Source organism: Kogia breviceps, chromosome 3, assembly GCF_026419965.1.
Source record: "Kogia breviceps isolate mKogBre1 chromosome 3, mKogBre1 haplotype 1, whole genome shotgun sequence".
NCBI lineage: Eukaryota > Metazoa > Chordata > Mammalia > Artiodactyla > Physeteridae > Kogia > Kogia breviceps.
In genome coordinates, this window is record NC_081312.1 from 181,911,119 (window position 1) to 181,936,134 (window position 25,016).

The 25,016-nt window shown below is 46.8% G+C and overlaps 1 protein-coding gene across 4 annotated transcripts in view; it reads right to left on the reverse strand.

The window, feature by feature from the left end:
* Window positions 1-25,016, reverse strand: part of FAM171A1 (family with sequence similarity 171 member A1) — a 131,273-nt gene that overhangs the window by 90,219 nt on the left and 16,038 nt on the right. Inside the window, exon 2 of one of the 4 annotated variants that reach the window (XM_067030480.1) lies at window positions 5,704-5,842. The exons of the other annotated variants lie outside the window; for them this stretch is intronic. Within the exon in view, the coding sequence (XP_066886581.1) occupies window positions 5,704-5,713 (10 nt within the window). The 5' untranslated portion in view covers window positions 5,714-5,842. The remainder of the gene's footprint in view (window positions 1-5,703; window positions 5,843-25,016) is intronic. 4 annotated transcript variants of the gene reach the window in all.

Sequence of the window (25,016 nt, forward strand, 5' to 3'; positions counted from 1 at the left end):
CGGTCCGGGAGGATCCCACGTGCCGCGGAGCGGCTGGGCCCGTGAGCCACAATTACTGAGCCTGCGCGTCCGGAGCCTGTGCTCCCGCAACGGGAGAGGCCACAACAGTGAGAGGCCTGTGGACCGCAAAAAAAAAAACAAAACAGAGAGGAAAAAAATGGATGCTTCGAAATCAGAGTGGTTTGCGCCTCAAATGCAAAAGGCCATGCCAACTGCAATTTACATCATTTCATATCATCATAAGCTCATAAAACTGCACAGACCCAGCCTCTCTATAAGATGAAACGTTTCAAATAGAAACTGACCCGATAGCTGTTTCCAGTTCCGTAGTTATGCAAAGAATACATACAGATCTGGTTTTTATCTTACATTATTTATCATGTAGTTGAGAAACAGATAGTAGACACTGTCGCTGACTAAAAGCCAGGACATCTATACGTGATGATGTGACACAGTGCAAAATTTTGCAGGAAATAAAACCCTGGTTATAATTCTTTTCACATGAACACTTACTGGGCGTCTCTTTATGCTTGAGTGGTAACTTCAGGCCTGATACAAGTGTGGGTTATTAGATCTTTTAAAACCCTTACAGAGATTAGAAGGCTGCAGAAAGATACTACTGGGGGTTAAAAAACAGCTTTCTGAAATTGCTGGAAACGAACAAATAATGCTCTGCTTTCTTGGACAGCTGTTCCATAACTGAATACAGCTGGGGAGAGGGTCGGCCGCCAGGAGATTTCTATTTGGTTTGCTACCAGGTTTTGTTTTCCAGGATGCTTTCCAACGTGCAAACGATCCTTACTTATCTTGAGCGCATGAAAAAAAGAGATGATTCTTACTTTAAATTCTTTTCCATCATGCTTCATCCTTGTTAGACAACGTAAACTGTGGGTTTAAAGGAGACTGCCTTGAGGTTAAGGCAACTCTACCCACCTCAGCTTTAGCCGGACACGGGTGGGCATACGGCTGATTGCCCGAAGTTTCCTCTGACAGGATACTGTATTCATTCAAAGGCACCCATCCCTAGCTGACACTATTAGTCACTGTTACAAAAACACTTAATAGTAACTATTTATGTTCACGTGAAAAGCATGAGGATGGTAGAGCTCTTTCAGCAGCAGCAAGTAAGCTGCCCAGGAAATGGCCTCCTAGAGTGGGGATATTCTGGGAGATTCCTCTCAGTGTCCGGGTCTGGTCTTCAGCCCCGATGGAGATCTTGCCCCCAGGTGGACTCATCTTTACCAGGATGACAGAGACTGATGAATGAAGATGAAATGCCAATGTCTTAATGTGCAATGAAAAATACCCCTCTCCTTACGGTGGCAATATTCTCATCAGATAACCTGTACGTTCTCTCCCTTGAAAGCCCACCAACCCAAGAAGCCAACTTATAATCAGAAAGTTACCTGATGGACCATTTAGAATTAGAAAAAGGAGAGCTAACTATAGGATTCAAGGGCATAACAACGGCATCCGGCTAAAATAAACCAGTGCATACATCTCAGCAATCAGAAAAGTCCTGTGAAAAGGACCATGATATCTTCTACCCTCTGTGTCATGGTTTTACTTAAAGTAAGTGGGAGGTAATATAGTTGGGAGAAAAGAACATAGTATTCCAGGGTGATACAGCACCTAGTTTCGTTTCAACAGTTTAAAAAAAATCCTTAAACACAGTGCAAACACTTGCAAAGCAACAGCCATCTACCTGCCAGGAAAAGCTTCTGCTTTCAGTACCATTAAAAATGTAATGGTGACAAAGTCCACATAGAGCAAAAACTATTTCAAAATGGAGCATCAGAAATGGGAAGGCTGGTAGGTAGTCAGTTTTGCCAGAGTTGCTACCATGTAACTTTCAGCTCTAATTCTTGAAATGCATACGTAGATGGCGAGTGCGGTGAATGACGGCAAGAAAAACATGAGTCTGAATCTCCACCCCAAAACGTGTAAGACTGAAGACGGAAACTGACGTGCACAATGTGTGATTGGGATTAACAGGGAATTTAACACCTTGGCATCTACTTGTCACATCTAGTTGTCACGTGTCCAACAGAGATCCAACTTTCTCTTCAGAGACGATGAAGTTACTGAAGCAGAGAAGAAGTCCACCCCAAACAGGGCAGGAACGCAAGGCAGATCCTTCTCCGACCCTCAAGTGACACGTTAAGAGGTCCACCCTTTTCCTTCTGTGGGGGAAACGTTCTTTATATAGTGTAACCAAATGTATTTTATTCCCACAGCATAACATACTGTTAATGCTCCAAGTTTTAATCACTGTCTCCTGGCCATCCGCAATCTCTGCATTGCACGAAAGCACTGCTGGGGGCATTAACCCCAGTCGACCTCCGGCCTCATGTACTATCCATCTATCGTGCACCCCCAGCTGAGACCGACTGACTATATTCAGTGGTTGTTTGACGCACATTACACACATGTACCCAAGGAATGGTTAAGAGGTTTCCTATCAACGATCTTAAAATCTGCTTAACCACCGGTGTCCACTAAAGCCCTAGAGGTGAGGGCGAGGGGAAAAAAAAAAAAAAAAAGAACAAAAAAGAAACAAACAAGCCCATCCATATCCTTGCTGTCAGGGGAGGAACCACGATTTAGTCATGGATCTAATAACAAATCACAGGCAGACCAACCCCGACTAAATAAAGGCCTTTACACTTCTGATCACTCTCTGAGTGAAAACATCTGCCCTGAGGCCGTCCACCCAGCACGGTCCCCACAGCCCAGGACTCAGAACAAAACGGAAAAGCAGTGGAAATGACAAGACTTGGGAAGAGCTGGAGGCACCATCACGTAACACATCTGTCTAACGATCAATGACGAGAAGGAATAAACTGGTTAGAACCAAGTAATATGACCTCTACTCCCTCCTTCCTTCCCTGAGAGCTAGTGGGGTGCTAGGTCCCTTTCCTGCAAAATCTCTATCCATAAAGCACTGTCTACAGTTTGCAGTGTCTCTTTAAGTGGAGAGAGAACTCTTACAGACCCCTTGAGAAGCAACCTGCTCCAAAATCCTTCTAGCTTTTACTGACAGCGCCCCTTCTGATTTTTTTCATGGTTGTTATAACCCAAACTCTTTTTTTGCAGTGGCTGGCCTTTACTGAATCTTCCCAAAACTTCAACTTTGTTTCAAGATAAGATAACTTTCTCTGCGCACTTACAAGGCTTATGTAATGTTTAATTACAGTCGGTTCAACTGGCGATAACCGTTTGAGACTGAAATTCTCTCCACGAGCTCCCAGGGCAGCAGCACGCAGTGGACTAGTCGGCCAGACACAGGCACCAGGTATGTGTTCCACGTGGGGGCGTGGGTGCATCCCGCAAGCTTCAAGTGCTTATGACACCCCAATCCGCCACCAGGTAAAAGGAGGACGACTGTCTGCTTTATAAGGTAAAAGGCCTCTTAATTATTTCAAGAGCTCCCACCAGATCCCCTTTCTGCTTAAGACCTCGCAGCGGATAACCGGTCTTCGGCACTGAGTCTAAGTTGATTTCGGTGGCTCGCGGCCCCTGCAGACTCTGGCCCACCAGCCTCGCCCCTGAGCCCTCTCGACGCACTCCCCTTCCCCTCCTCCATTTCAGGTCCCCTGCCTGTCCCTGGTGGGGCTGGGCCTTGGCTCCAGCCCTCTCCCTGGCCTTTTCCTCTGTGCTCTGTCCATCCAAGCTCCTGCGGCCTTCCGGGACTGGCTCAGTTCCACGTTCCCCTGCCCCATTTTCAGGACTTTCTGCCCCCAACGCTGTGCACCCCCAAACAAACACTTCTCGTCTGTGGCAGGGTTTCTCACGTTCTGCTGGAACTCAGGATTTCCAAAAGCTTACTGTGCTGTGTGGGAGCCCTCGAGTGGAATCACGCTTTATGACTGGCTGAATCCCAGAATGTGTACCCATTTCTTCTTCTCGTCTCCACGTTACACCCTCACCTTCACTCCTGGCCGGGCATGGCCTCCAAGTCCAGTCAGGCCAGGAAGTGAATGACAAGGGGAGGGTGCTGAGCTGGGACGTCGGTTGGTAGGTAAATGTCATTTGACTCCGGCCTGGGTGAGGGTGAGTCCTCAGTGGTCACGAGAAATCGCTCTGTCCCGTCCCATCATTCTAGCTTCTCCTGTTCATTGGTCAACAATCATCACTTCAGACTCCTACCTGTAAACTACACTTCTGAGTTCAACCTACTAGAGATGAAACGTATCCAGGGCGAAGCCCGATCTAAATACTCTAAGGATGCACAAGAAATTTATGATGAACTGTGCAGAAAAAGAATCATTTTCCATGGCAGCTAATTACCCTCTAATTCATCTGCTAGGCAAGGTTAGATCCTTCTATGTTATGTTCTATTAATAATCCATACAAGAGTCAACTGAACTCACCTATCTTCTCCCTGCCGCCCGCCCAGGCCCTGTAACCCACAATTTCATTCACAGTGGCTTGGTCCACGCAGACTCAGTAAGTAATTAAAAATAAGTCTCAATTGGCTGCTTCAAGTGGGAGTGAGAGGTTCCTACTACCCTTTGTTTTTCTGGTCAGGAAGTCACAGCCACACATGTTGGTTTTTTGCCACTAAAATGTGGCAACAATGTATGTGAAATGATTAACCACCTCTCTCTTCCCTCAAGTACCCGTCATAAATCAATATATACTCCAGGCTTCAGACAAAGCATCCCCTTAAGAAAAATTAACTGAGATCAAATCACCAGGGGATAGTGTAGTACCGGGAGGGAAGACCTCGGATCAACCCCAGCTTTGCCCCTCGCCCACCGAGTGACCTGGAGCAAGAGACCTGTCCTTCCCAGGCGGTGCCCTCGTGGGGTTAGGGGAGGAACAAGGCAGTGCATGCACAGTGCTTAGAACAGTGCCTGGCTGGGGATTCCCTGGCGGTCCAATGGTTAGGACTCCGCGCTTTCACCGCCGAGGGCGTGGGCTCCATCCCCGGTCAGATCCCGAGAGCCACGCAAAGCCCCAAATCAGAACAGTGCCTGGCTAAGGGCTCACCAGGTGCTATAGCTACCAGGAGAGCAAAGAGGACCTAGCTGGCCATCCTCTCCATCTCCTAACTTGCCTCAGAACAGCCTAGATAAGGACAGCTATGTAGACACTGCATAAATCTACCAGTGCTTTGGGAGCCTTTAAGAAACATCTCGCTGAAAACAAATACTCAGTTACTGGTTTTCATCAGAAACTGGGCTATTCTGAACAAGTGTCGGCAGGTACCTTGGAATCTAAACCTCTAAGTGCAGGAAAACACAGGTGCCCCTGAGCACTGCTGGAGCTTGTTCTTTCTGTACCTTACCCAGCAAGGAACAGAACGAACCCACACGCGGGTCTCCCTGCCCTGCAGTGCTGTAGGAGTCTGGCAGCTTCCACTTGGCTGAGGTCACTACTTTTCCGTCATCAGCTTCCACGATTTCCCCACCGGTTTTTGTCTCCAATCCCTATCTAGCCCCAGGGATTTGGCAACCGGTTTCCCAAGCAGCTCAGGCCTTGGCAAGCTCCACCCCAAGTTCTAGAATCTATAACGACGGCACGTTAAGGCCGGGGCACGGGCAGACGTGGCCTCTGACGATGAGGCTCCAGATCGGAAACCCAGAGAGCTGGGCTGCTCTTTGTGACGCATACGTCACCTTAGAAAACATTCCGAACGACTCTGCCGAGAGGGCAAATTACACAAAGAACCCGGGGCTCCCAGCGGAACTAATTCACCCTTGGTCATGCAACGCGTGAGGGGCGCTGGCAAAACCACTGGTGCGACGGGTCACCATGACCGAGGTCCCGATGGTCCCAGGTGGCAGGAACGCCTCAGGTACGGTGGTGCGGGAAGAAGGAGAGACTCCATGGTGGGCTGCAAAGCAATGAGAAAAGACAAGGACGACATGTTTTTGGACAGGTCTTCATGGAGGGGTTTAAAACATATATACTAACTTGAACTAATAACTAAGAGTTGATTGACAGGAGTCCTGACCAACCAGCCGTCATGAACAGATGGGGACGGAGAGTCCCCAGCCTCCACGAAGGGCTCCACGTGGCCACAGAGGTAACGCCCATGATCTGGACTGAGCCGGTCGGCACAGCTCATTCCCCTTTGCCACCGTGTCCTGGTCACATGACCAGAGCAGATCCAATAAGAAGGGATGGGAGAGTTCTTCCCGGGGATGCTGGGAACAGGGTGCATGTGGCCCTATGACCCACTGGAAGCCATGTAAGGATCTCGAGGAGCTGACACCAGGGAAAGCAAAGCAGATGGAAAAAAGAAATCCGGACCCGTAGCGAATGGTGCTGACCCATATCAAGATTTGCCCGATGCCAGTACCGTGGCCTTTTGGCTTTTTAGTTTCGTAAACCAATACGCCCTTTACTGTTTAAGCCAGCTTTGAGTTGTGCTTCTTTTACTTGCAATCTCAAGAGTCCTGCTGCAGGATGCACGTACGATAAGCACTTGATCACAAAAGCACGACAGCGTGACTTGCTGAACTTTGCGAGTTTAATTCACTTGGTAAACATTTTTCCCTTCAGAGATGACTGGTGTAAACAGTAAGCTTCAGTCTATTCCAGCCTGGATTATTCTACTCTACTGTCAAAATCACGATTCCCTACTATTTTGAAAGGTACACAGCGCCATTTCTGTGGGAGCCACAGAGTAGGCAAAGGGAAGTGAAAGAGACAAAGCACAGTAGCCCAGGGGAGAGAGCGGACAGACAGCCAGATTCCACAGATACACAAAAACTTCATCCAGGCATTATTAATAAGATCACCTAATAATGAAACAAGAGCAGTGCACCAATCGAAAGCTTTTCAGTTAATTCCTTCTGGCACAAATGTAAATGCCACCCAGAGGGGGTCTGTCATCAACCTTCTCCATCGCTGCCTAAGAAACGCTCCCCTGTAGCATGTTTCCATGCTACATGTTTCCAATAAGGACATTACTGCAATGTAAGGACATTGGTGTGGGCTGGGAGCCGTTGTCAGGCCTGCACTGCAGACGGAGACTGAGATCTGCAGAAACGGAGTACTTTCCTCGGGTTCACAGGATTACGAAGTGGGAGGAGCCAGACGTTGGAAGACCCAGGTCTCCTAACTCAAAACCAGAGGACCTTCCACCATATTACCCCGTGACTGTCCAACAGTTCTGGAAGTATCTCCTGTCTATGAGAGCCAGTAGGTTGACACCAAAGAAGTCTTCCTCAGACCTCCTACAAGAGCAAAAGATTAAGAAACAAGCAAGCCAGACAATCTAAGAGAGGGAACAACCAACCTCTGAACTTGAAAAATTAGCTCTAGGGACTTTCCTGGCGGTCCAGTGGTTAGGACTCTGTGCTTCCACTGCCGAGGGCATGGGTTCAATACCTGGTTGGGGAACTAAAATCCCGCAAGCCACGCGGTGTGGCCAATAAATAAATAAATAAATAAATAAATAAAATGAAAAAATTAAACAAACAAAAAAACCCCAAAAGCAAACAAACAAAAAAATCAGCTCTATAAACACACCCTTTCATCATACTCCCAGTTCTAGCATCCATTCCTAATCCCCACTGGGCACAAAGCTTTGGTTGGTACTTGAAGTACACAACACGCAAAGTCAAATATATGCTGATGACGCCACTGATTTTATATTTTTCAAAAATACAATTAAGATTCAAGAGCTCTGGGGCTTCCCTGGTGGTGCAGTGGTTGAGAGTCCGCCTGCCGATGCAGGGGACGCGGGTTCGTGCCCCGGTCCGGGAGGATCCCGCGTGCCGCGGAGCGGCTGGGCCAGTGAGCCATGGCCGCTGAGCCTGCGCGTCCGGAGCCCGTGCTCCGCAATGGGAGAGGCCACAGCAGTGAGAGGCCCGCATACCACAAAAAAAAAAAAAAAAAAAAAAAATCCGCCTGCCAGTGCGGGGGACGGACATGGGTTCGAGCCCTGGTCCGGGAAAATCCCACATGCCGCGGAGCAACTAAGCCCGTGCGCCACAACTACTGAGCCTGCGCTCTAGAGCCCGCGAGCCACAACTACTGAGCCCGCGTGCTTAGAGCCCATGCTCTGCAACGAGAGAAGCCACCACAATGAGAAGTCCGCGCACCACAACGAAGAGTAGCCCCCGCTCGCCACAACTGGAGAAAGCCTGTGCACATCAACAAAGACCCAACGCAGCCAAAAATAAATAAATCAAAATAAATTTTTTAAAAAAAGATTCAAGAGCTCAAGTACTAATATCTATAGTACCTAAAAATTTATACTAGCATTTTTTTTTTTTTTTTTTTTTTAGTACGCGGGCCTCTCACTGTTGTGGTCTCTCCCGTTGTGGAGCACAGGCTCCGGACGCGCAGGCTCAGCGGCCACGGCTCACAGGCCCAGCTGCTCCGCGGCACGTGGGATCCTCCCGGACCGGGGCACGAACCCGTGTCCCGTGCATCGGCAGGCGGACTCTCAACCACTGCGCCACCAGGGAAGCCCTGTACTAGCATTTTTTGAGGCATTTGTATTCTTTCTTGAGAGTTCAGAAGTTCATCTGTTTTACGTATGTATGTATTTTTTATTGAAGTATAGTTGATTTGCAATTCTGTGTTAATTTCTGCTGTTTGGCAAAGTGATTCAGTTTTATATATATACTTTTCAGATTCTTTTCTATTATAGGCTTTTTTAAAAACATCTTTATTGGAGTATAATTGCTTTACAATGGTGTGTTAGTTTCTGCTTTATAACAAAGTGAATCAGTTATACATATACATATGTTCCCATATCTCTTCCCTCTTGCGTCTCCCTCCCTCCCACCCCTCTAGGTGGTCACAAACCACCGTATTATGGGCTATTATAATATATTGAATATAGTTCCCTATGTGATACAGTAGGTCCTCGTTGTTTATCTATTTTATATATAGTACTGTTAATCCCAAGCTCCTAATTTATCCCTCCCCCACCCCCTTTCCCCTTTGGCAACCATAATTTGTTTTCTATGTCTGTGAGTCTGTTTTTTAAATAAGTTCATTTTTATCATTTTTTTAAGACTTCACATATGGGTGATATCATATGATATTTGTCCTTCTCTGTCTTACTTCATTTAGTATGATCATCTCTAGGTCCATCCATGTTGCTGCAAATGGCATTGTTTCATTCCTTTTTATGGATGAGTCATATTCCATTGTATACATGTACCTACCATACCTTGTTTATCGATGTAGTCTTTATACAAAAAAATTAATTTCTATGTTGTAAGGAGCCAGAGTAGAAATAATTGGAGGATCCACTCCTAAGGAAGAAACGTAAGCAGATGATATCTTATCTGTAGCTGAACACCAGAGCATTAAGCTTTTCCGGTATTCCTAAACTATCATTCACGGTAGCTTTGGTGGCTTCAACTGAACAGGGTATCCAAAGAGTATCTTTAGTTTAAATACACCAAAGGCCTTCGGAAAATAGGGAAAAAACCCACAGCACTCTAATTAGCAGTAGGAAAAAGCACTCTTTCAAGATTGTTATGGATCCCTTTTCATGGTTTTACTTCTATTTAACAAACAAAACACTCTTCTTAGCAGACGTACCACGTAAACAGTCCAATTAAATATCTTCACTGAAATACTGACTTTGGAATTCATCCTGAGGTCTGATTCAGATGTGTATGATCTGATCATGACAGTTTCAGAGCTACAGAAGCTAAGGGCTCACGTGGACCTCATCTGTTCAAACAATAAATTTAGTACAAGGGAAATCTTAATGGTTCTCTATTTTAAACTGGTATATCTCCAAGCACAAACAGAATTTCATCTTGTTCTAATTCAGACCTGGAACAGTGGAGGGGAGAAGTCACTACTTTGTATGCTTTCTCACAATAGGTAAAAAAATAAGCAATACTCATCATGTGTGTGGCAGACTAAAATGAACGCCAATTAGTAAAGGAAAGTGCAATTAACAGAGTCATTATTTGTGGTACTGCTTTTGCTTCTGTTGTCATGACTAATAATCTGTTTTGACATCTTTTGCTTTTATTATACCTGCTAATGTCCATAAATAAATTAATTCACAGAAGAGGCCTAATATTACATGTACGTTTTACCTGAAACCAAAATAAAGGAGACCAATGACATTTGTGAAGAATATATTCTGATAGTCTGAAACCCAAATTTGAATATGGCATATATTTTCTCCTGTGAAACTTGTGTTTTTAGTCAATAAGCATCACCTTCTAAAACCTGGTCCCTTCTACCCCTCGCACCAAAATCTACCTTCCTCCTTGGGATTATTTTATTTTTTAATAAGCTTTCAATTTGAGAACAGTTCTAGATTGACAGAAAAATTGCAAAGACAGTACAGAGAGATCCCACATAGCTCTCACCAGTTTCCCCCATTACTAACATCTTATATTAAATTGGCACATTTGTTACAATTAATGAAGCAATATCGGTACACTATTTTTAAGTAAGATCTATACTTTTTCCCGATTTCCCTGGTTTTTTCCTGACCCAGGAACCCATCCAGGCTTTGTCATCACATTTACTCATCCTGTCTCCCTGGGCTCTTCTTGGCTGTGACGTTTCTCGGACTTTCCTTGCTTTTGATGACCTTGACACTTATTTATTTATTTATTTATTTATTGCGGTCCGCGGGCCTCTCACTGCCGTGGCCCCTCCCGTTGCGGAGCACAGGCTCCGGACGCGCAGGCCCAGCAGCCACGGCTCACGGGCCCAGCCGCTCCGCGGCACGTGGGATCCTCCCGGACCGGGGCGCGAACCCGCGTCCCCCGCGTCGGCAGGCGGACTCTCAACCACTGCGCCACCAGGGAAGCCCCGACCTTGACACTTTGGGTTCTTCTGATGTTTTTCTCATGCTCACACTGGGTTTGAGGAGGAAGACCACAAAGGGAAAGTGCCCTTCTCACCCCATCATGTCAAAGGTACATACTGTCAACTTGGCTTATTACTGCTGACATTGGCCTTGATCACCTGCCTGTCTGTCAAGTTTCTCCACCATAAAGTTACCGCGACCCCTTTCCACATTTTCCTCTTTGACAGGAAGGTCACTGAGCCCAGCTCACCCTTAAGGGGCTGGGATTACGTTCCCTCTCCTTGAGGGCAGAGTATGGACATCAGTGATTCAGAATTCTTCTGTTGAGGAGAGTTGGCTTTCCTCCATTCATTCATTCATCCACTCCCTCCCTCCCTCGTTCATTCGTATGCGTACGGACTCCTGGGTCCCCAGAGTTCACTTTCAGGAAGCGGCAGGAAGGGGTCTGGCTGTTGCCTGTACACGTGCAAAGACCAGGGAAGACACAGGCCGCTGATGTGGACACAGGACAGTCAGCAGCCTCCGGAGGGCTCCGAGGCCCCCCTCACACACCAGCCTCAAGGCCCACCGTTGACCTCTCTGCTGTGATATAGAGTCCTTTACGGTTGCAGACCACTGGGCCCAGTCTGCGCCCTGAACTGCAAGTGCAGAACCCACCTGCCTGCGCGTGTCAGTGCACACCCCTGCTTCCGTCCTCAACCCCACTGTTAAAGCGACCAGCAGCACAAACGCATCAACACTCGGAGTCCGGATCCTATCGGGGGCTGAACGACGAGGACTCGCAACCCACCCCGACAGCCTCTTGCACAGACCCGCGCGCTTGGTGGCACGTGCAACAGTGGATTTTTCAGGCTGGTCAGTGACTTCAGGATAAACGTCTCTGCAGCTCTTGATAGGGAGTGTATTTGGACCGGGAGGGGTGCCTACCTGTAAAACACGGCAGGTGACAGAATGCAGGCTGTACAGAGTGCAGGGGAGCCTGCAGAGAACATCACTCAGAGACGACGGCTGAGACTGAGACGGAGCCAGGATAAAAGGAGTGTGTGGGGCTTCCCTGGTGGCGCAGTGGTTGAGAGTCCGCCTGCAGATGCAGGGGACACGGGTTCGTGCCCCGGTCCGGGAAGATCCCACATGCCGCGGAGCGGCTGGGCCCGTGAGCCGTGGCCGCTGGGCCTGCGCGTCCGGAGCCTGTGCTCCGCAAAGGGAGAGGCCACAGGAGTGAGAGGTCCGCATACCACCAAAAAAAAAAAAAAAAAAAAAGGAGTGTGTGATGCAGAAAGGGGGTGGAGTCTAACTCTCTCGATATTTGCAATGTAAATATAAAAAGAAAGTCGAATGAATGCTTTTAAATTTGCAATCTCCCTTTTGCCAGTAGATCTCAAATTTTTCAGGTGGCAGAACACCTAGAAGTGATGGGGAAATTTGCACTGATACGTAGGTTTATCAAACTTAAAATAAGTTTCCAATCTGGGGTAGGATAGAATTCCTCTTGTAAAAGGTTCTAATAGAGATAAGCAACATACATAAGAAAAATTTATTGAAGGAAATATCTGTTTAAAATTTTATCAAAATTTTCTAAAGGTTTATCTAATATTTTCCAGGATGAAATAGGAAAAGTCCCCAAATATTCTTATTTGGAATCGGAATATTTCAAATATTCCTATTCTCAAATAGGGATTTTTTTTCTTTTTTTTTGCGCCACGCAGGCCTCTCACTGCTGTGGCCTCTCCCGTCGTGGACCACAGGCTCTGGACGCGCAGGCCCAGCGGCCATGGCTCACGGGCCCAGCCGCTCCGCGACGTGTGGCATCTTCGCGGACTGGGGCACAAACCCCTGTCCCCTGCATCGGCAGGCGGACTCCCAACCACCGTGCCACCAGGGAAGCCCTCAAATAGGTCTTTTTTGTGAGCTAAACACCTCTGCTTAGCTCACCAAAAGCCCTATTTGAGAAATTCTGGTTTCTGTTACTAATTTATGTAACAGATCCTATTTTCAGTTGACTGAAGAATATACTTTAGAGGTCATTCCCTAAATCACTTCAAAATCCAAATTAGCAAAAAATAAAGAAGTAAAATTTTAAAGCTTGATATTCAACAGTTTCCTTAGTTTTTCTGATTGCGGCCAGTTTCACTGTTCTATTTTTAGCTCTACTGTTCACTAATGAAGATTTACGATAAGACATATGGCATTAGTTATGAGTTAAATGTGGAAGACTGCTCATAGTTTAAGAAAAAATCTGCATTCAAAACAACAGGAAGAAACTATCAAAGAGAGAAAAGTGATACCATCTCAGCGAAGCAGAAACACAAGCTGTCCTCAACTTATCAATGACTATGCAGAGCTGGAGATAACCCAGGACGTACCCGGCACTTCTGAGGATGCCCACGAGATCCGCACTCTTCTGAGAAGGCAAAGAGGTCATATGCCAATGCCCCCAACAGAGGGAGGTCTGCAGAAATAATAATAATAGCAACAACAACAACAACAATAATAATAAAAATGCTCCCCACAGAGGGAGGTTCACAGAGATAATAATAACAACAACAATAATAAAACTGCCCCAAACAGAAGAGCCATAGAGATAATAATAACAACAATAATAGTAATAATAATAAAACTGCCCCCAACAGAGGGAAGTTCACAGAAATAATAAAAATAATAATCATAACAATAATAATAACAATAAAGAAGAAGGAGGGGAAGAAGAAGAAAGTTGGTCTCTACCCCCATCTGACTTCAGTCTCCTACCTCCAAGATGCAGTTTAGACTAAGCCCTTGACCTCAGCACCAGAATCAGGAGTTCTTTACTGGACTGGAGGCCCACCCCTCAGAGATCCTGGTCCCCCAGCTCTGAGGCAGGGCCCAGGAATCTGCATATTTCACTAGCATCCCAGGATTCAGATGCAGGAGGTCCTTGATGACCTTCGGAGACACTGACTTGGGGCTACAAAGCACAGGCGACCTGCGGGCCAAACCAGCCCTCCACCCGGGGACTCGCCCCAGAGGACTTTTAGTAACAGGACAGATGTGTCAAACTAATTATACGTCTCAGTGTTAGCAAGCACCGCTGGGACTGGCTTCTCTCAGTCAGTCTTTACACTGAATTATATTCAATTCCACACTCATCGCTTTAACTCTCCCACGTTAACTCCACTCGGGTCCCATCAGCCAGTCGTACAGCACAAAGGACTAATGACAAATGGAAAGTAAGCATGAATCCAGCTCCCATAAGATTTTAGCTGCAATTTGAGGCCCTCTGGTATGGGAGCCGGATCCTTAGCACCCTCACTTAGCAGTGATTTCAGGAATGCAGTGCTGGGTCCGTTTCGAAGCACTGCGCTGCTACTGAAACGGCTGGGAAGCCTCCCCTTTGAGTCATGGCTCAGAATTACACTGGCCACGTGTTCCCTCCGCAAGCAGAGGCTGTGCCACTTGCCGTTCCTCCTCTGCACCTGTGCTCAGAGAATCCTTCACGACCACGTGTGATGCTGAAACAGCCGGTCTCAACTCTGGCTGAATCTGGGGGAGATCGTTTCAAAATTATCTGTGTTCAGCCCCCACCAGACACCTGACTCCAAATCTCTGGGTGCATCCCTGGGCATCAGTGTTGATTTAAAATGCTCCCAGGTAGGGCTTCCCTGGTGGCGCGGTGGCTGAGAATCCACCTGCCAATGCAGGGGACACGGGTTCGAGCCCTGGTCTGGGAGGATCCCACGTGCCGCTGAGCAACTAGGCCTGTGCACCACAACTACTGGGCCTGAACGTCTGGTGCCCACATGCCACAACTACTGAGCCCGCATGCCACAACTACTGAGCCTGCGCGTCCGGAGCCTGTGCTCCCCAACAAGAGAGGCCGCGACAGTGAGAGGCCCGCGCACCGCGATGAAGGGTGGCCCCCGCTCGCCGCAACTAGAGAAAGCCCTCGCGCAGCAACGAAGACCCGACACAGACAAAAATAAATAAATAAATAAATAAATAAATGTTAACAAACAAAAATGCTCCCAGGTAATTATAACGTCCACCCGGGGTCCAGACCCACTGGGAACGTTTCTGTTCCTCACAAGACTGTGTGCATCTTGCAGGTGGACACGGCCCCCTCTGCTCTGCCTCACACGTGGAAGCCTTAATAAATTACTGCTGAACGAAACTGAACGTACTTACATACCAGACAACGTCTACTGCTGTAACAGCTACGCAATCCCAGGGATAAAGACTGGGCTGCCGTTTGCCAGGCCACTTTCCCCACTTATCCTGCAACACTGAAACCCCCCAGGTTGAAGGAGGTCGGGTGAAAGAGTGCACCACCTTCGCACTGTTCCTCCAGCTTGGGGCTGACACGTGTTCCAAAAGTTCTTAAAGTTGGCGGCAACGGCAGTGGTTTTCACCAAATCCTAGGATGTCCCTCTGAAACATTACCGTGATCGAAAATAAGAGCCCAAGGTGGCGAATCCCAGTAACCGACTGCCTTCTGCCAGCTGTAAGGGTGGCCAGATTTAGTGAATAAAAATGCAGGATGGGGCTTCCCTGGTGGCACAGTGGTTGAGAGTCCGCCTGCCGATGCAGGGGACGTGGGTTCGTGCCCCAGTCCGGGAGGATCCCACGTGCCGCGGAGCGGCTGGGCCCGTGAGCCGTGGCCGCTGCGCCTGCGCGTCCGGAGCCTGTGCTCCGCAACGGCAGAGGCCACAACAGTGAGAGGCCCGCGTACCGGGGGAAAAAAAAAAATGCAGGATGCCTGGTTAGTTTGAATTTCAGATGAACGACAAATACTTCTTTAGTGTAATTACGGCCACTGTGATATTTGGACATACATACACTAAAAAGTTTTTCATTGTTTAACTGAAACGCCACTTAACGGAGTGTCCTGTGTTTTATCTGGCACCTCTACCAGTAACAGCCCACAAAGAGTCCATTTGTTGCCTTGTGTTGCTTTGTTTCAGGAGAAAGAGAGGCTGGTATTACAAGTTGAAAACATTTGAAAACCCTCTGCCTGCTCCCCAACAAAATACCTTGGTCTTCATGGCATAGGAACTGTCCAGAATAGGATATAAGCAGAATGTTCCTCTCTCCCTTTCAAAGAGCTGAGTTCTTCAGCTCTGAACAAAGCACAAGGCAGAAAGGAAACTTTTGTTGCTGGCTGCAGCTGAGCAAATTTATCAGACAAAGGAAGCATTCAACTCACACTTTGCATCACACACACACACAAAATTTCAACAAACTATATGTAGAAGGCGGAAACAGTGATGAAATTTTATCTGGCTAATCTTGTAATTATGAAGTTGTATTTCCTGTTTTTGCTCCTGCGCGAGATGGTGGAAAGACACCAGCAGAAAAGGGAGACAGGAAAAGGGAGAAAATCAGCATAATCGGATTTTCTCCTTCAGCAAACACTGAGGACCCCGGGGAGTGAGGGGGGCAGCTCTGGCCTCCAAGGGAGACGCATGGCGGACACGCGCACACAACCGCTCTCTACAGGGCGGCAAGTGTTAGGACCGAGTTTTCTGCTGAACCCTCGGCACCTGGAACAGTGCCTGGAACACCGAAGCATTCATATTCATATTCAATATTTGTTGAATAAAGAGCAAAGGTATGTGCACAGACCTGAAGGAGGGAAAGGGGGGACCAGAGGTGGCTCCCCAAGGGGACGACAGCTGATGCTCTAGGAAGAGTGAAAATGAGGCAGCCAGGCAAAAGCATTCTGGCCCGGAGGGGCGGCCGGTGCAAAGGCCATGGCAAAGCCCGAGAGCTGGGCTCCCGGGAGTGAAGACATCCATCCACCAAACGGCGAAAGCACAGGTGGGCGTTCAGGAGGGAGGCTGGAGAGTCCATCAGGAAGACGGCTGGAAACGGAAGCCCCAGAGGAGAGAGGATGCTCTGGGGGTCCACGGAGGGAGCCCTGGATCACACCTTCCTCTCAAGGGGAAGTGGAGGAAAGGAGGGACCCGAAGGAGCCTAAGAAAGGGCAGCCCCAGCGGGAGGAGAGGAGGCAGGAGAAGCCACTGCCACGGAAGCCCGGATGGCGTGTCATGGAGATGGAGGGGCCGGGGTCAAAGGAGAGAAAGCAGAGGGTTAAGGGGTGACGTGAGGGTGAGAACAAAACGCACAGACAGCAGCATCTGTGGCAATGGGGTGTGAGGAGCGGACTGTCTGAGGGATGCCAGGGCCACGGAGGTGCCGTTTCGCAGGTGTGTCTTTGGGTGGGAGAGGCCTCGAGATGTGCTGAGACGGAGGTGGAGCCTCGGGCAGGAAGACCCAGCTCAGGGCTGAAGGCTGGGATGCTGTGGGCCAGGATGGGGCGGGGGGAGCCGAGAGCTTTTCTTAAACCCCTTTCCCTCGTGTCCCCTCCTCAGCCCCAGATGCCGTACAGTAGGGACTAGCCCTGGCCCAGCTGGGTCTAAAGCCCACTGCCCAGCATTCTGGCTTTGACCTGGGCCGGTGGCACCTCTTCCGGAGGCGAGGAAATGAACATTTCAAGAGGTAACTGACTAGGGGATGCAGCTCCACCTCGTTCATTTAGAAACACAAAACAAACATGAAACCCCCGTGAGCCAGAATGACAAAGGCTCACACAGATCGGTCATTCTGCTCGTTTCCTCTAAGGTCTCTGGGCCTCTTCAGGCAGCCAAGGATCTCCACGGAGACAAATTACGAAAAGGTCACCCAGGAATTCTGCCGCCTCGACAGTGCCTGAACCACCTTCTACGCAGGGACAACGAAGTAAACACAGCTGGGGCAGCTGGCAGCTGTGTTACTGTGTTATCTAGGTGGGGTGCAAAACCCACGCCTTTTGAATAAAACAACTCAAGGAGCTAGTCAGTCGTTACTCTTTTAAAATAATTACGGAAAGGAAATCGGGGACTCTACATCTCTGAGCAACAACAGTCATTGTCACTATTATTTCTTTAAATGAGCCCCAAACAGCTGGCAATAAGTGACTTACTCAAGATGCCATTTGCACAATCTGAAAAAGACACACTACCATAACGTGGACAAAAACGTGTAAGCTTCAGGGTCTGTAAGAACGGCACTCCACAGAAAAAGAAACAGTATAAAAAGGCAGTTCAGGGCTTCCCTGGTGGCGCAGTGGTTGAGAGTCCGCCTGCCGATGCAGGGGACACGGGTTCGTGCCCTGGTCCGGGAAGATCCCACATGCCGCGGAGCAACTAAGCCCGTGAGCCATGGCCGCTGGGCCTGCACGTCTGGAGCCTGTGCTCCGCAACGGGAGAGGCCACAGCAGTGAGAGGCCCGCATACCGCAAAAAAAAAAAAAAAAAAAAAGGCAGTTCAGTATCAAGTGCAAACCGGAACCAGGCCAATATCAGTACTTCTGTTGTTCCTTGAAATCATTTTCATCAGGTCAGAAACATACGCAGTCCCACTGGAGATGGTCTAAAGGCAGATTAAAGATAACCAAACACGAAGTGCGCCATCAGGATCACCAGACGCTACGGAGAGTTTTTACTATGTACACAATAAGTACATAATAAACATTTTAACTATGCATGTTTCAGGGAGTGAATACGTACACAGAGAAAGAGGTGCGGTCCCTTCCAAGACACCTGTGTCCATCACAACACCCGAGTGGACTCTACATCTCCTACCCATCTTGAAGCTAGGCTTTGAATAAGGTGAGAATGAATTTTCTAGGTAGCTTTCTTTAAACTGAGAGGTTAAAAATCGAAGGAAAAAGCAGCAGCGCGTTTACCTGGTGGCAGGCGCAGTGGCCGAATAACAGGGCATATGAGAGTAGCCGGACAAAATGGACTGCTTCCTGGCTCTGCCTCTGTCTGTCTCCAAACATTAGGAACGGACTGGCAGGGGACAGCCTCACTATTTCCAGTGTGGTCCCCTGACGGGCAGCGTGGTAAGAGCTGCAGCATCTTAGGGGCCACGCCGGACTCACTGGACCAGGATGCACGTTTAACCAGACCTGCCGGGGATACACATCCATACTGGAGTTTGGGAAGCGGTGGTCAGCAGAGCAAGACTGGCTGGCCTTCCTTCCGGTCGCTCCACACCTGAAGGTGATACGGAGACTAGGCACTCAGGAAGTTATCCAGTGCTCCTTTCATTATATTACATTTCATTGTATCACATTCTCCAGTTGCATTTACCTTTTCTCTAAAGTAACAGTCTTCCTTTTCTTTACCCATAGGCCCTTTTTTTTTGAATTTTATTTTATTTATTTTTTATACAGCAGGTTCTCATTAGTTATCTATTTTATACATATTAGTACACACATGTCAATCCCAATCTCCCAATTCATCACCCCCCGCCCGCCACTTTCCCCCCTTGGTGTCCATACGTTTGTTCTCTACATCTGTGTCTCTATTTCTGCCTTGCAAACCGGTTCACCTGTACCATTTGTCTAGGTTCCACATATATGCGTTAACATACGATATTTGTTTTTCTCTTTCTGACCCATAGGCCTTTATTTTTCAAAGTAGTCTGGCTTCATGCTACCGTCTAAGATAATGTCAACTTTTTATATTATATACACTAACAGGGTGGGGCGAAATGTTAAATGCTTCTCAAGTTCAATTTTACATGATTATATAATTTTTTTCCCTTTTCTTTTTTTGGTGACAATTGTTAATTGACTCGTTAGCAAACCGGTGTTTTCACGGCAAGCTAGGAAGTCACTTAGACCATTATCCAGAAAGATGACATGTAATTAGAACCACACAGAAGAGGCCAGGGCTGATGTCATCAAAAGCAAGGAACAGGGCTTCCCTGGTGGCGCAGTGGTTGGGAGTCCGCCTGCCGATGCAGGGGACGCGGGCTCGTGCCCCGGTCCGGGAAGATCCCACGTGCTGCGGAGCGGCTGGGCCCGTGAGCCGTGGCCGCTGAGCCTGTGCGTCCGGAGCCTGTGCTCCACAACGGGAGGGGCCACAGCGGTGAGAGGCCCGCGTACCGCAAAAAAAAAAAAAAAAAAAAAAAAAAGTCTACAAACAATAAATGCTGGAGAGGGTGTAGAGAAAAGGTAATCCTCCTACACTGTTGCGGGGGATGTAAACTGGTACGCCCACTAAGGAGGACGGTATGGATGTTCCATAAAAAACGAAAAATAAAGCTACCATATGATCCTGCAATCCCACTCCTGGGCATATATCCAGGGAAAACGGTAATTTGAAAAGATACATGCATCCTAATGTTCATTGTAGCACTATTTACAATAGCCAAGACAAGGAAGCAACCTAAGTGTCCATCAACACTTAGGATGAATGGATGAATAAGATCTGGTACAAATATACAATGGAATACTACTCAACCATAAAAAAGGATGAAATAATGCCATTTGCATAGATGCACCGAGAGAATATCATACTAAGTGAAGTCAGACAGAGACAAATATCATAATCACTTATATGTGGAATCTAAAAGAATGATACAAATGAACTTATTTACAAAACAGAAACAGACTCACAGATTTAGAAAACATGGTTACCAAAGGGGAAAGCTTAGCAGGGAAGGATAAATTAGGAGCTTGGGATTAACATGTACATACGACAATATATAAAATAGATAATAAACAAAGACCTACTGTATAGCACAGGGAACTCTACTCAATACTCAGTAATAACCTATATGGGGTCTTCCCTGGTGGTCCAGTGGTTAAGAATCCGTCTTGCAATGCAGGGGATGCTGGTTCGATCCCTGGTCGGGGAACTAAGATCCCACACGCTGCAACTACAGAGCCCTCGCGCCCTGGAGCCTGCATGCCACAACTAGAGAGAAACCCCCTCACCGCAACGAACAGCCTACGCGCTGCAACCAAGACCTGACACAGCCAATAAATAAATAAATGAAATAACCTATGTGGGAAAAGAATCTGAAAAAGAATAAATATATGTATAACTAACTTATTTTGCTGTACACCTGGAACTAACACAAAATTGTAAATCAACTGGACTCCAATATAAAATTAAAAAATTTGGGCTTCCCCAGTGGCTCAGTGGTTGAAGAGTACACCTGCCAATGCAGGGGACGCGGGTTCGTGCCCCAGTCCGGGAAGATCCCACATGCTGTGGAGCGGCTAGACCTGTGAGCCATGGCCGCTGCGCCTGCACGTCCAGAGCCTATGCTCCGCAACGGGAGAGGCCACAACAGTGAGAGGCCCGCCTACAGCAAAAAAAAAAAAAAAAAAAAATTTAAAAGTTTAAAACAACAAAAAACACGGAAGTCTCCTCCTTTTGCCACTGAAATTGACTTTACGGAAGCTGACCTTTCTGTGCCCTTTTGGTGGCTGTGGGGTGGATACTTTCTCTTAACTCAACTGAAAAACCAAGAATAGGCAGAACACTATGACATAAATCACAGCAAGATCCTTTTTGACCCACCTCCTAGAGAAATGGAAATAAAAAAAATAAACAAATGGGACCTAATGAAACTGAAAAGCTTTTGCACAGCAAAGGAGACCATAAAAAAGACAAAATGACAATCCTCAGAATGGGAGAAAATAGTTGCAAAGGAAGCAACTGACAAAGGCTTAACCTCCAAAATTTATAAGCAACTCATGCAGCTCAATAACAAAAAAACAAACAACCCAATCCAAAAATGGGCAGAAGAACTAGATAGATATTTCTCCAAAGAAGATATACAGATTGCTAACAAACACATGAAAGAATGCTCAATATCATTAATCATTAGAGAAATGCAAATCAAAACTACAGTGAGATATCATCTCACATGGGTCAGAATGGCCATCTTCAAAAACTCTAGAAACAATAAATGCTGGAGAGGGTGTGGAGAAAAGGGAACCCTCTTGCACTGTTGGTGGGATTGTAAATTGATACAGCCACCATGGAGAACAGTATGGAGGTTCCTTAAAAAACTACAAACAGAACTACCATATGACCCAGCCATCCCGCTACTGGGCATATACCCTGAGAAAACCATAATTCAGAAAGGGTCATGTACCAAAATGTTCATTGCAGCTCTATTTACGATAGCCAGGACATGGAAGCAGCCTAAGTGTCCATTGACAGATGAATGGATAAAGAAGATGTGGCTCTTATATACAATGGAATATTACTCAGCCATAAAAAGAAGTGAAACTGAGTTATTTGTAGTGAGGTGGATAGACCTGGAGTCTGTCATACAGAGTGAAGTAAGTCAGAAGGACAAAAACAAATACCGTATGCTAACACATAGATATGGAATCTAAGAAAAAAAAATGTCATGAAGAGATTAGTGGTAGGACGGGAATAAAACACAGACCTACTAGGGCATGGACTTGAGGATATGGGGAGGGGGAAGGCTGGGCTGTGACGAAGTGAGAGAGTGGCAGGGACATATACACACTACCAAACGTAAAATCGATAGCTAGTGGGAAGCAGCCGCACAGCACAGGGAGATCAGCTCAGTGCTCGGTTACCACCTAGAGGGGTGGGACAGGGAGGGTGGGAGGGAGGGAGAAGCAAGAGGGAGGGGATATGGGAACATATGTATGTGTATAACTGATTCACTCCGTTGTAAAGCAGAAAGTAACACACCATTGTAAAGCAATTATACTCCAATAAAGATGTTTAAAAAAAAAAGAATGGGTGAAAAAAGGAAAGGAGATGGGGAACAAAGAGCCCTAACTGCCTTCTCAAGAAATTACACATGATTAGCAGAGGAGGCTTGGGTTACAGAAAGTTATGCTGCAAAAGCCAGAGCCTTTGATGTTGGACTATGTGGTCGAAGATTAACCAGCCAAGCAGAATAGATGGGAAAAGAGGTTTGATAATAACTGGGGAGAGGAAGACAGATAAGACTGGCAACAAGCTCCCAGGCTTAAGAGTCACACCCACTGCTCAATATGCCCCGTGGGATGAGACACGAGTTTATTAGCAAATTCAGCAACTCCGCTGATGCTTTTTCCAACAAAAGAAAAAAAAACAGCTCTTCTTCCAATGCTTTATCAATAAACTCAGAAGACTTGGTTGTGGATGATGCCATTATTCTTATGTCCCCCCAAGAGCTACGATTCCCATGGATGGGGGTGTGGCCCTGGGTGTGCCTCCCTCCCAACCTTCTCTGCATGATTAATTCTTAGCCTTCAGACCCCCGGCTCCGAAGCCTCTTCCCTGGGGAAGCCTCTCTGGCAGCCCAGCCAGTCATTCCCTCGCCTGCAACCCTGCACGCTTCGCTTTTTGCTTATCTGTTTTCCCTTCGTGGGAGCTTGAGTTCCTGAAAAGAGGGGCTGGGTCTTAATTATCTTTGAAAAGTATCTCAGAAACAGTGAGTGTGAATCCCTAGAACAACTGAGAGACACGCTAAGAGGGGAGCAGAGGAGGGTGGGGGTGGGACCTCCAGCTCCACGCTGCACCAGCACCTGACCGCAAGCCGCACTGCTTTTCATGTATAAAAAGGAATAATCCCTCTCCCAAGTACCTCTCATGATTATGAGGAACAAAACAGATAATGGCTCTGAAAATGGCTCTTGAAAATCTAATGGATCCTATGAATTTAAGATAATAACATCAGTGTTTTGGTGGTGAACCGTAAGGCAAGCAGACTCTTTGTTGGATGGATGGATGAACAGATAGGTGGGTACAGAGATGGGTAGATGGATAGGTAGGTGGGTTGATAGACGGATGGGTGGGTGGATGGATGGATGGGTGAGTGGGCAGACAGATGGGTGTGGAGATAGGTGAGGGGAAGGGAGTATAAAGAATGGCTTATCAGCCATGAAGCAGCTAACAGGAAGAGAAGGTGAGGAAGCATCTAACTTCAAGTCCTTCCAGACCATTCTCTCACGTAAACATCTCCCTAGGGATTCTGAATTTAGAAATGGCAAGATAGGAGCAGGGAATAGCCCCACCTAATGAACAAAATGCTACCTAACGAGTACACCTGAACAACAGCCCTGGTCTAAGAGCTGGCAACTCCTTTCTCATATTTACTTAGCATTTATATAGTATTTTAACATGTACTGATTTGGAATGCATAAGTTTAATATTTAATGTGACATTTAATAGATTTCCATCGAGACACTCAAAGAACCATCATTGTAGGCAATGACTCGATCTTTAAATTTAAAAAGGCAAATGAGGTTTATCAAGATAGTTTCAAAAAACTGGTTCAGACAGTAGGGGAGAAAGTTCATAGTAGGAGCGTTTTTATCAATTTTGACTTCAGCTAAAAACCTAAGTTACAGCACAAGAATCAGTTCAGTTCTAAAGAAAATACAACTTGTGCATTAAAAGCCATTTTAACAGTCTGCTCTGCCCAGAGGTGACTGAGCTAAAAGGATCACTTTCTGAGTTTAATTTCACTAGGCAGTCTTTAAGTTTGTAAGAAAGGAAAAAAATGTATCTATCCATAGGAATATCTGCCAAGGAAGCTTGTTTAGGAAGGAGACCTCATTTTGCTGTGCCCGTAATAGTAACATTGGGACAATCCTGCAGGTACTCTGCCTGGAGAGCAGAGCCATATTTTATAAGGGCTCCCCCTGTGCTCCGGCAGATGGGCTGTAAACTTGACCAGACTGCAGACACTGTGTCCTCCACACTCCCCAGTTGACGGCATTAACTTCTCGATCCCTTTCCCATATGCTTTAATCACACAGTCACAAACATGTCTAGCAGATGGTAGGTAACAAAGAAAGAAACGGATCAGCTGAGCAAAAAGTGCAAAACCTTGTTCTGATAACAGAGGCAGCTAAAAACCAATCTCCTCCAGCCTCTGATTATAGATGGGACTATTTTAAATAATCAAATGATGTGAAACACAAGTAACTTCTTTCATGCCATCCTGGAGAAGCACTGCCCTCTTGTATTACAATATTTAGAATAACAGACCTACATGGATCTAATGCTATTCTGTTTTCCTAACTCAAAATAATCACAGACTTTCTTAGTATCAAAAAATATTGACACAATAATAGAGCGACCAGCAACTCTCAGAGGATGATTTTTCTATCGCATTAAACACCAAACAAATGCAGGGCTCTGAGGGTCCACATTCAGGCATCAGACTGAACACTCCTATCTCATGGGCATCACAGCAAGAAAATGTTCTAAGTTCGGAAAAAATCCTTTCCTTTTATAAAATCTCTATTTTAATATAAACAACAGAAAGGCTATTTATGCCACTAAATCTGTCTGTCTGGGTAGAAGTCCAAAGAAGTCAGACAAAGGACTTGGGGAAAGTACCTTCACTGAAAGTACCAATAGTATATACAGCAGGGAAACTGTACACAGGTGTCACTGTTCTTTGCAATGGATACAGCTTCTAAAAAAAAGCAGGCAGCTCTGAAATAGACTAAAAGTTAG